General features: G+C 45.7%; 1 protein-coding gene across 1 annotated transcript in view; it reads right to left on the reverse strand.

Annotated features, from left to right (window-relative positions):
• The window catches only part of Fnip2 (folliculin interacting protein 2), a 90236-nt gene extending 77683 nt beyond the window's left edge, over positions 1 to 12553 (reverse strand). The window contains exon 1 of the mRNA XM_005344120.3: positions 12230 to 12553. Within this exon, the coding sequence (XP_005344177.2) occupies positions 12230 to 12510 (281 nt within the window). The 5' untranslated portion in view covers positions 12511 to 12553. The remainder of the gene's footprint in view (positions 1 to 12229) is intronic.
• Positions 12554 to 12618: the final 65 nt, after the last annotated feature.

The following is a 12618-nucleotide window of genomic DNA, read 5'->3' on the forward strand; positions in this document are numbered from 1 at the left end:
GGTGGAAAACAAGGTTTTATTTTCATAGATAGCTATACCCTTCTCACTAATGATATCTCTGGGGTAAACCTTTGAAGGCAAACAGTGAGGGGGGCTGGAGAGGGGGCTTAGTGGTTACGAACACTCTTTTCTAGAGTTGGATTCCCAGCACCCATTTGACAGCTCACAACCACCTGGGACTCTAGTCTTGATAAATCTAAGGTCACACGTGTTTACTCGGAAGTGTTCAAACGTCACCTCAATACATCTCATGTGACACCAAATGTATGCACAACTCCCTTTAAGAACCCATTTCTCCTTATAAGTTCCCATTTCTACTCATAATGCTACCATTCTCCCGGGCTACTCCGGCTCAAAACCCTGACGTTCTAGTTCTCTAGTTCCAGAGGAGCCAATGCCCTTTTCTGCCCTTCCGGGGCACTATAAGCAGATATACACTCAGGCAAACACGAATACACATGAAATAAAAAGGAAGATCTAAAAAGAAACAAAGGAAAGAAAATGGTGAGCTGGAGGCTCAGTACCTTGCACATAAAGGTCTCTAATATGATCAGAAGCTAGGGCATGGCTAGGTGGTAAAACACATGTGAACATGTGTGAGGCCCGGGGTTTAAGCCAAATTAAACCAGAAAGCTACATCATGACAGCGCCTCACCCACAACGAAACTACTCACTACAGTCTGGCGCGAGCGACTCAACAGTTCTGATAAGTGATAACCTTGATGTGATTTGGCAAGAACCCTCCAGATAGTCAGCATTCACCATGTTCTGCAGCTCCTTCCTGTGAGCTCCAACATTTCCTCCTGGACACCGGGAAGCTGACCACTCAGGAATCCCTCTGACTGTACCAGGCTCTGGAAGTCCACACGTCCACTGACGAAGGTCATACATGCAGTGAGTAACTACTGGGGTGAAGACTCTGAAGAGCATCCTGTGAGCTGGGGACACAGCTTTCAGAATTCCTCACACAAACTCAGAGGGACCTTCTCGTGATGCAGCTGCCCTTGAGACACCCACGCTTCTGTAAGTCACCTCAACAAACTTGGACGGACCAAGCTGGACTTGGATGGAGTCATTTCTTTGGCGCCTTATCTGAAGTGAACAGGTATTTCCTCACAGCTTCTCAGGAAAGGCCACAGCATGCTAGCTTAGCATACGAGAAGGTCAAATTCAGTGCACTCCACAAAATCCTGCCCACGTAGAAAAAACTGGCTACCAGGAGTCCATTTCTGCAGGCTGGAGCTAGCAGCTCCTGCCACCTCTGTCTGCCCAGCAACTAACTTATTCAGTGTGCCATCCTAAAGCAGACAGCCATTCCCTGATGGGCTCAGGGAAACTGCTTACTCATGGTTCATTTCTACAGCCACTGGGGGCCACCACTAATGACATGCTAGCCTGAAACGTACTCTTCCTGTTAACCCATCCAATTAATTTTTCAACTGGAAAATCCTACATGGAAAGTATCCATGGCTCTATCTTTTTTCCCTAAGGCCCATATTTCATGCATCAAGCAAATAAAATGCTTGCTTGCAAGCTCTGTCATGCCAGTACTGACTTCGTAACTAGGTGAGCTGTATCTTAAGTGAGAGGCCTGATTTGTCTTACCACAAGATAATCCAAACGACTTTAGAGTGGATACGGGACATTTTTGTTGTTGCTGTTACCGACACAGAGGAATACCTGTGTTTCATACATACTACTGAAATTAAATACATTTTCAGTGAGTCATTTCTGACTAGATCTTAAATATTACTCAAACAAGGTTTTGGGTTTTCGTTGGGGTAGGGGTTATCGATCCGTCCTTTTGAACACTTACCCTATAATTTTGGTAGCCAGGAAAACAAAGTATTAATGAAAAATGGTGTCTCCTGACTCCACCCTTCTATCTCCCAGCATTCAGCCTAGCTTTCCCTGCCTACGTAAGTTCTGCCTTGCTATACATCCAAAGCAGTTTCTTTATGCATTAATGTAATCACAGCACACAGAGGGGACTCCCACATCAGTGGCAGAATGTCCACCTAGTACTCCTGAGGTTGTAGGTTCCACCTCTTGCACTAAAACAAGAAACAGAGTCCAGCTCTGGAAAGCTACCAAGGTTTTGAGGAGCATCTGTTTGCAGAACCCGCCAGTGCACTTGCTAACTCCCTGACCAAGCGCTTGTCTGCTGACTTCCGTACTCTGTGCTAGTAGTGTTCAACAGAGTAACAGGGCTAGCGTGCAGAAATCTCTTGAGGCAGCCCTAACAACACAAGTCCATTTTCTTGGTTCCTACAAAGGAAGCTTAAATTAGAAAGACGCTACATCAAATTTAAGAGAACCTTGTTACTACTTCTCAATCATATAAAATAACAAAAACACAGATAATTAAGAACTAAAGGATAATAAACACGCTTTTGCCCTACAGCCCCAAAGGGTTGACAGTATAGTAGGAAAGAGAATACCCAGCTTACTGCTGGCATCAAAAGTGTTAAATTAAACACGGCAGTGACTGAACTAGTGATTTTGGAGCTTTTTCCTCACACACCCTAAACCAACCCCAGCTCATCTCTTCAGGAATGTGTAGGGTGGCATCTAACCTGTCTCCAACTTGTCAAAATGTAACAGTTGCCATAACAACAGACAACTAAGGTTACTGGAAATCAGAGGAAGTGCTCAGCAGGTGCTCAGACTCCCCATGGGCCCTGGGAGAATGCATTTCTCTAGTTCCAATGCCCATAGCCACTTTGATACCTAGTAACTGGGTTTCATTTTCTGTTAGATATCAGTAGATTAAAAAAAAAGCAATGACCATTAATTTAAAGATCTATATCTAAATAAGACATGCTCTTATTTATTATTTTTTAAGATTCAGGGCTGGAGAGATAGCTCAGTGACTAAGAGCACTTGCTGTTCTTGCAGAGGACACAGGATCAGTTCAACCAAACCATATGATGGCTAGCAATATTCTGTAACTCCAACTCCTGAAAACTGGACACCCATGTCTGGTCTCTGTGAGCGTCAGACACGCACATAGAATACATACATAAATGCAGGCAAAATACTGATACATATAAGTGAAAACAGAATCAGAATAAAATAGTATTTTTTTAAAAAAATTAGATACACTGATAAAAATTCATTTTTCAAAGCAATATGAAATCATTTTTCAGTATGAATAATTTTTCAAAGCAAATCTACAGCCACATGCCAGGTACAAACTCAAAGCTAAACTTACAAATTAAGCCAATCATGGCTACAGTGTGATGGCACAAACCCATAATCCCAGCCAGCAGCTGGGAGGCTGAAACAGTAAGATTAATCAAGAGTTCAAGACAGAGGGCCAGTAAGAGGGCTGGGGGAGGGTGGGGTTGTAAAGGTGTTGGCCACCAAACTTGAGTTTCCTTCCCAGGGTCCACATGGCAGAAGGAAAGAAGACCACAAAGAGAGAAAGAGAGAGAGAGAGAGAGAGAGAGAGAGAGAGAGATAGTTTCTGAAAGAAAAGCTTCCAGCCTGGGCTAGAGAGAGAGAAGAGAGAGTTTACACCAGTTTGGGCAACTTTAAAAAATTCTTTTTAATTGAAAAGCTAGGGGTGTAGTTCAGTGCAAAGAAAGTAAGCCCTGGGCTCATGCCCAGCCACACCCAAAAAAAAAGATCACAGGCACAAATAACTAAAAAAAAAAATCTAAATATAATCATAATGAAAGGAATACAGCTTAGAGGAAAATGTAAGGAACTCAGACTGATGATAATACTGTACTATTTTCTAAATTCTGCATTTTATTTATTTGTATCTGTATGTATATAGACACACAGCCATGCACACACGTGGAGTTCAATGAACAACCTCTGAATCAGTTCTCTTCTCGCCCGATCTCAGAGACTGGACTCGGTTCCTGGAGCCTCCGGACCAGCACCCTGACCCCTGAACTATCTGAACCACCTCCCTGGCTCTTAACACTGAAATCTTATGTAACAGGAGAGCCCTTCACTACACCACAGGGGCGTACAGCGTTACATTCCCACTGGGTGCACTGCGTCCTCTCGGCCCAGACAGAGAGCTCTGTTTGAGAACCTCTGCAGTGAGATGCGGGAGAGGCACTGGGCTCTGCAGAGGTCCATACCATGGCAGCTGGACAGAATGTGCCTGAACAAAGGGGATGCCAGCCCATCTCCCTCCATCCCCATCCCACCCTCCCCTTCCAGCAGGGTTACAAAAGTGCCTGTGTGGCCCTGGTGAGTCATGGGTGTTCCACCGACAGACGGGGTGGGGCGGGGCGGGCAGAAATCACTATTACGTGCCCAGTGAGCTGGAAAAGCCCATCCTGTTTTTCGATTTTATATAATAATCATTTTTTTTTTTTTACAAACCTGAGACTAAAAAATGTTTGGGAAAGAGAAACTCAGCAACTTATTTTTACAGCCAAGAACATGCACGCCCTCACAGCCCAAGGCCAGAGACCGACATTAGGCAAAGGCCCTGTGTAATCTCTGTAAATCATGTGTCCCTTTTCACAACACACAAGAAGTGGTGGCTGGAGAAGTAACACACATTGCCATTCCCACCGCCTGCTCACCCACCAGCAGGTCAGGCTGACAGCCAAGGCAAAGGGGCAAGACGGATCCTTTTTAAAAAAAAAAAAAAAAAAAACAGGGGGCTGGAGAGATGGCTCAGCGGTTAAGAGCATTGCCTGCTCTTCCAAAGGTCCTGAGTTCAATTTCTGGCAACCACATGGTGGCTCACAACCATCTGTAATGAGGTCTGGGGTCCTCTTCTGGCCTGCAGGCATACACAGACAGAATATTGTATACTAAATAAATAAATCTTTAAAAAAAAATTACAGCTTCCTTTGCCAAGAAACAAAGTAGCTTCTTTAAGGCGACCCAAACCATGAGAAACACATTCTGAACTAACAACAATAAACAAAACAAAACAAATCAATGTTTTCCTTCTAGCTATAACTTCTGCACATGTCCAGGTCCAAATCTCAGTCCTGCAAACTTCAGCAAAAAGTAACGTGTAACACGGCAGACTCACGTATCGGGACTGCCTGACAGCAGCCACACAGGGTACAGCGCAGGGCTAGAGGGCACAGCACAAGCGTGAAGCCAGGCTGGTTCGCACATTGGTTTCCAGTCCAGCCGGGTTACACAATGACACCCTGACTCCCAGAAAAACAATAACAAAAATATAATTACCTGGTTTTGCTTTATAAATATCTAACGTCACCCAGGGTAGTGCTCATACCTATAAAGCCTGTACTGGAGAGGCTTAGGCAGGAAGAGAACAGGTACAAGGCTGGGCTGCATAGATCTTGTCTCAAAAGACAAAAACAAACGAACAAACAAAAACCACAAAAGACGCCACCACCCTTTTAAAGATGTCTCTAGTGAAGCTGGGAACCTGCACTCAGCAGGAGAACTAACTATTTTCCGGTTCTGGAGAAAGGCCGTTTCAGGGCTTACGGACATAGGAGGAGCAGCACATCTGGCCTCCTAAGACTTGTACTGACTCGGGTTTAAAATACACCAACATTCACAGCAAGCGGGTCATTTTAACAACAGGAAATTTCAGTTATCTTAACACAGAGGAAAGAGTTAACTTTTAGGTAGGGTCTAGTGCACCCCAGGCTCACCTCTAACTCGCTAAGCAGGACGTTCAGCTCCCCCTGCCTCCACCCCGCTACGCTAGCGCTGGATGATAGGTGTGCATCACCACACCCAGGTTCCGTGGGGCTGGGGTTGAACCCGCAGTTTCCTGCATGCTACTCTACCAATTAGGCTGTCTCTCCAGCTCCACTAAAATTTCATCCTTGATAATAAAAACTATGAGGGCCGGGCAATGGTGGCCCATGCCTTTAATCCCAGCACTCGGGAGGCAGAGGCAGGCGGATCTCTGTGAGTTCAAGGCCAGCCTGGTCTACCAAGGGAATTCCAGGACAGGCTCCAAAGCTACAGAGAAACGCTGTCTCGAAAAACCAAAAAAAAAAAAAAAATACTATACTATGAGGAAAGAAGGGAGGAAAGAGAAGGGCAATCAATAGCGGACTAAGCATAAGAAAACACATTACATACATTTATGGAGAAGCCATAAAGAAACCCATGGTTTTGAGCAAAGCATATAATATACATGTATGAAAATGTCAGAATGAAACCCATTGTTTTATATAATTAATATCTGCCCATGACAATGTTTCAACAAGTTGATTAAAAGGCATTTAAATATGTTAACACATCAGACCTCTGTACTGAACAACAGTAGTGTCTTCCCACGGATAGCTGGAGCTTTGGAATCCACTGTCTCTGACAAATCTATCAAATACAGAACTGCAAAGTGGAACTATCTAGTTTTAGGCTAAATTCTACAAAAGTATGGATTGCATCTGTTCCACTAGATAGATGCTATGGGTGGGGAAAAAAACTTTCAAATAACTCAGAAAAAAAGTACTGTATTACTAAACATATTCCTGGATGTGCAGACACCTGTATACAGGTCTGAAATGCTGCCTGCTATTTGTCTTTAATGCGTCTCTGAAATCAGAGGGTCTGCGTTTTATCACTGACTGCATCAAGGCTAAACATCAAAAACAGAATAACAATAAAAAGAAAGAAACAAGCCGCAGAAGCATCTCCCTCAACTGCCTCAAGTCCGCACAGGAAGAAAGCGGACTCTGAGAATAGCTCAATGTTTTAGCAAAGCTTCAGAAGATCAATACTCAACGTCACTAACTAAGATGAGGTGCTACGACTTCAAATCATTCTGAGTTGCATTTTATTCTTTCTGAAAGCTTTCTAACCCATTTCACAGATGACTTCACGCTGGGCCAGCAGAGAAATCTACAGACTTACTGTTCAGCTTCACGTCAGCATGTTACAGGAGGCAAGACTAAATGGCTTCCCTAATTTTTCTTCCAAGATCTGTTTTTGTTTATTTGCTGTGTTGTGAAAAGGTCTCATGTTGCCCAGGTTAGCCTCGGACTCCCTACAAAGCTGAGGTTAGCCTTCAATTCCTGATCCTGCTGCCTCAGCCTTCCAAAAGCTAGGATTACAGGCATGTGCCACTGAACTTAGATCTTCTAAGGGCATTAGATAGCATAGTTTCCTTATTCACCTCTGCTAAAATCTCTGATAACCTCTCATATTATGTGATATGTCCAAACAAGGGAGCACATCAAGAATAAGCCAGAAGATAAAAGTTGGCAGCCAAGGACATCTCTACAGACTCTGAATTTTATGGGCATTAAAATGTGAATGAATGGGCTTGGGGAATGCTTCAGTAGGTGAAGTGTTTGCCTCGGAAGCATAAGAAGACTTTGAATCCAGAACCCATATAAAAGTTATGCACATGGCACAAAGGTCTGTCATCTCTGCAGTAGAAACAAGAGTGTCCCTGGAAGCTTGCAGGTCAACTGTGGACAACGCAGCAGACCAACAAGAAAAACAGACCTTGTCTCAAGCAAGGCGAAAAGCCAGGACCTGTCCTCTGACCACAAGAACACTGTGGCACACTCGTGCCCACACAAATGAATGTAGAACACATACATACACATCACACACACACACACATACATACACATACACACACACACACACACACACACACACACACACCCCATGGGAACAAAAGCCATGTCTTTTCCCAGAATATTCTCTACTCTACCCTAGAACAACCTCATTAGAAATAACCACACCCTCTAATGTGAAGGAAGGCAGTCTTGACCAATCATGCCTACCGTAATAACAGTGATCAAGCTCTTAATTTTGAACTAAGTATAGAACTGTATTCGCACTCAGATTTAGATTGATGTATATATTTGTCTATTTATCCATCTTAGTATATACTGTATTGTTCTTTACACCCTGAACTCTAGGGCACATAACCATGGATATCCTAGCAGGCTTTATACACATGGAAGGCCAAACTGTAAACTGGCATTAGCTGCTCTTTGGTAATAAGTGGATTTAATTCTATTTATCCTAGCCCTGTAACAGATTATTTGAATTGTTCTAACAGAACAAGTGGGGATTACCACTAACTAGGCCATTTGGCCTTAGGTGTTCAGGACCAGAGGAAAGACGTGAGTTTCCTCTTGATGTCATTTACACAGCTAATGGCCACAGACCTCCTTCTTGGTGGCATTTACTGGGTTAACTACCAAGCAGCTGCAATGTTTTCATTTATTCCCTGTATCCCACAAGATGTTCACTTCATCTAACCAACAAGAATAAAAGAAAACATTTAACAGTTTCTCTTTTCACCACCTTTTAAGTGGAAACTGGTCCAATAATTTACCAGACACATTTAAAAAACAAAACAAGAGGCAGGCATCAATGGTCCATGCACGCCTTTAATCCCAGCACTCAGAGGCAGAAGCAGGCGAATCTGTGTGAGTTCCAGGACAGCCTGGTCTACAGAGCAAGGGAAACCCTGTCATAAAAACCCAGAACCCAAAGCAAACCAAGGACCAAGCATGACAGCACATGCCTACAACTGAAACACCTTCAAGTGTACAGCACGAGGATCAGAAGTTCCAGGCCAGCCTGGGCTACATGAGACCCTGCCTCAAAAAATCCAAAAGAATCAAAACCTGAAGACTCCTAGCATATGCAAGGCTTTCGATTCAGTTCGAGGCTGAACAATGAATACATAAATAAATAAGAATAAAACAAGATCCATCCATAGTGGTACAAACTGGTAATCTCAGCATTTGGAAGGTAAAGACAGAAGGATCAAGAGTTCAAAGCCAGCCTTGGCTGCATGACTTTGTTTCGAAGCAAATGAAAAAAATATTAAGATAATCTTTTAACTAGTATGCATGAGACCCTGGGTTTGGTCATCAGTACAAGAGGGGTAAAAAGATAATAATGTTTCAAATATGAGCCAGATACAGAAGACACTGGCTATATACCTAGTAGAGACCAGTGGTTGTGGCCCACACCTATCAATCCAAGCACTTGGGAGGCAGAGGCAGGCGGATCTCTGTGAGTTCAAGGCCAGCCTGGTCTACAGAGTGAGTTCCAAGACAGCCAGAGCTGTTACACAGAGAAACCCTGTCTCGAAAAATTTAAAGACCTATGTGGGGACTAGAGAGATGGCTCGGTGGTTAAGAGCACTCACTGCTCTTGCAGAAGACTCATGTTTGGTTAGCATCCACCTGATGGCTCACAATCAGCTGCAACTCCAGCTCCAGGGGACCTAACACCTCTGAAAGCTTCTTCATGAACCTGATGCATATACATACGCTCAGACAGACACACACAAGGAAATATTTTAAAAGCTCTATATAAGCATGTTGACTTTAAGTCTAGAAATCCTATTTCTAAATTGTATTCATTTTTGGCCTTGGCTGGAGGGTTATTCAAATAGATACTTAACAATGAATTAAAAGTGAAAAGTATTTGGAAGACCAATAAACAAAACCTTCTATAATGTCAAACACAATATAATTTTAAGCAAGGCGTAAGTTTCTGAAATATTACAATTGCATCCTGTTCCTGACTGCTTTGGGAAACTGTAAATGCAGCCTCTCTTGATTCCTTTCTGTTTCCACCAAGGCCATAAAAAAATGGGCGTTTTCTCCGGATCGTAAAAGAAGAGCGTAAGAAAGAATCTTGACTGCGATGACGCTCTAAAGGTGATGATTGACAGATGGTGATCCGGACACAGCCTGCGGTACAAGCCACTCACTGTAGACAACAAACCACCTCTGACGCACAACAAATCACCTCTGATGCACAACAAACCACCTCTGACGCACAACCAGAAAACTGCAGGATGACAACGGGAGGACCGGAAAGCCCAGGTAAGAAGCGCAGTCACACAGTGCCCAGCACGGTGGCGAGTCTGTGACCCCAATATTTGATCACCTTAGGGTCGAGCTTTTGACTTCTAGGCCAGCCTGGGTTATTTAAGACCCTGCCTCAAAAAGAGGGGGCAGGAGAAGCAATCTCAAAATCCTTCAAAAAACATTGGCCTTAAAGAGGTGAACAACAGAAAAGAAACCCTACACGGGGCCTGTGGAGGTAGCTCCGCAGCAGCCACGGGTACTTGTCGCCTGGCCCATCGCCTGAGCTTCGGTCCCAGGACCCGCATGGAAGGCAGGGAGTGAGCTGACAGTTGTCCCTCCATCTCCTCGTGCATGCTATGGCACTTGGGTGAATGCACGGACATGCACACACATACACAGTAATGACTATATGATGCAAAAAAATTTTTTAAAGATTACATGGCATAATTTTATTCTTCCTGGTACACCGGTCAGAAGTTAGAACACAGTCCTAGTAATGTGCTCACAAAGCAGGAATCAATTTTCCTAATATGGCCAAGCCCTAAATATAGCCGCAATATTTTGTCGTTGTGGCTCAAAATACACCAGATTTAACCTTATCCATGGAGGGAGTAGTTGTGGACAAACAGGCCGTGAGTTCAAGAAACAATACCACAGCATCTCCATCAGCATTCAAGTGGCTTTAAAGTCCTTGGTAAGGGCTGCCAACTGGAAGATACCTGGATCACACAAGCCTTTCTCTCTCCAGACCTTGGAGAAGAAAAAAAACCTTACACATCCTGAGTCCAAAGTAACCCTACCATTGTGAGGAGTTAGTGGCACTGACTATGATACACGTGACGGGCACAGTTCACCTTCCAAACACCACACACACACACACACACACACACACACACACACACACACACGCAAGTCCTGGTCTAGTTAATGTTTTGTTCTCACACAGTAGGGGCCAGGCATGGCAGAACACATTTATTGTGATAAATACATTTGAGAGGCAGTAAGGGGGTGGGAGGTGGGGATGAGGAGATCGAGGTCAGCCTGGGCTAACGTAAGACTTGGCGTCAAAATACAAAACCAAAGAAAATCTTGTATAACTATAGTGAGGGTCTGTATAAAAGAATTTCTTAAGCAATATAGATGAAATTTAAACAAACTTCATGTCAAATGCCTAATGTTTGTAATCCCAGCACTTGGGAAGCAAAGGCAGGAAGGATGGCCAAGGGTATGAGGCCAGCCTGGACTACCAGTGTGAGCCCTTGTCTCAAATATTAAAACAAAATAATAATAATAATTTCAAAGTTTTACTAACTTTTAAAAAGTTTACTGTACTGACTCTAGACTTCTTTAACAATAAACTGCTTTTGCAGTCTGGACGAAAAGCACCACCAGAATGCCAGAGTCGCTATGAGGTGTTCAATTCCTTTTAAATGTTGAAAAGTTAACAGGCAAATAAATGCCTTTCTCAACATAAGAATGCAGAGACAGTACAGGGTCCAAGAAACCTCTTTGGAAAAGTATTACTCAAAAGCATAATAGTATAGGGATTTTAAAGACTAGACTCCAAGCCAATTGCTAAGATCAAAATGCAAGACCTGCCACTTAGAGCTGTGGACCTTGAGCGAGCTTCCTAATACATGCTAATTCAAAAGTATGTGTTCCAAAGACTAACTATTAAATATCTGCAGCAGCTTTGTCAAATTAGACCCTGAGACGGTCCATGAAGGCACTTCCCTCCCTTTCCACTCCTCATGCGGCACCAGCCTCGTAACTGATGAGGAAATTACACACTTTTATTCCATCGCTGGCGAGCTTGCCACACGCTGCAGGAAAGAAGCTGCTTCTTTCGTGACTCCACCCTTTACAACTTCAAAATACTGTCACATACTCAGTAGGTTGGAGCTGCCCGCAAAATGACAGCTTCCAGGCTCTGGAACGGGGGAGATGCAAATGACTTTCCCTCCAGAGACCCTGGAAGGTACACAGGGGCCCCAAAGGTGCTTGGACGCGGGAGCATCTAGGGAGATGTTGTGGAGAGCTTGGGGGAAGAGGGCAGAGGATGGCGTGGGTCTCCCACCTGGGCAGAGACCTGGAAAGCAGGGAAAGAGGACGGCGCTGGAGTCCCACGCCCGGGGAACAGCAGAGAGGGGACAGGACGGCTCATGGCTCTCGGACCCTGAAAGACCTGGAGAGAGGGGACTGGGAGCCCTGGAAGTCCACCTGGAGGGTCCCAGGGAGAGAGGGGCGAGGATGGTGCCGGCGTCCCACCTGGAGAGAGGTGACAGAGGGGACAGGAGTTCCTCCCGGAGGAGCTGGGAGAAGGGACGGGGTGGTGCGGGGTCCCGCCCGGGAGGAGCTGGGGAGAAGGGACGGGGTGGTGCGGGGTCCCGCCCGGGAGGAGGGGGACAGGGCGGCGCGGGGGTCGGCTCCCCTCGCAGGCCTCCCGCCGGCTCGCAAGCACTCACCTGAAGGCAGGCTCCTCCTTAGGCGGCCGGGCCTGGGCGGACGCCGCGCCGCCGCCCCTTTTGTTGAAGAGCTTCTGGAGCAGGGTCGGGGCCATGGCGTGCGTGCACGCGGCGGCCCGGGCGGCCACGCTCGGGGACCCGGGCGGCTCAGCGCGCAGCCCACGGCGGCCGCGGCGGGACCATGGCGACGGACGGGGGCGCGGCCGCCCGGAGGAGTGCGAGCGAGCGCGGGACCGCTGCAGCCGACGGAAGGTGCAGTGCCGCGGCCGCCCGCAGGTCATATGACGGAGCCGGCCCGCCCGGCTGACAGCTCGCTCCCGCGGGAGGTGGAGCGCGGAGAGGGCAGCACGAGGGAGAGGGAGTGGGAGAGGGAGGAGCTGGGGGGGGAA

Source organism: Microtus ochrogaster, chromosome 1 (genome assembly GCF_000317375.1).
Source record: "Microtus ochrogaster isolate Prairie Vole_2 chromosome 1, MicOch1.0, whole genome shotgun sequence".
Taxonomy (NCBI): domain Eukaryota; kingdom Metazoa; phylum Chordata; class Mammalia; order Rodentia; family Cricetidae; genus Microtus; species Microtus ochrogaster.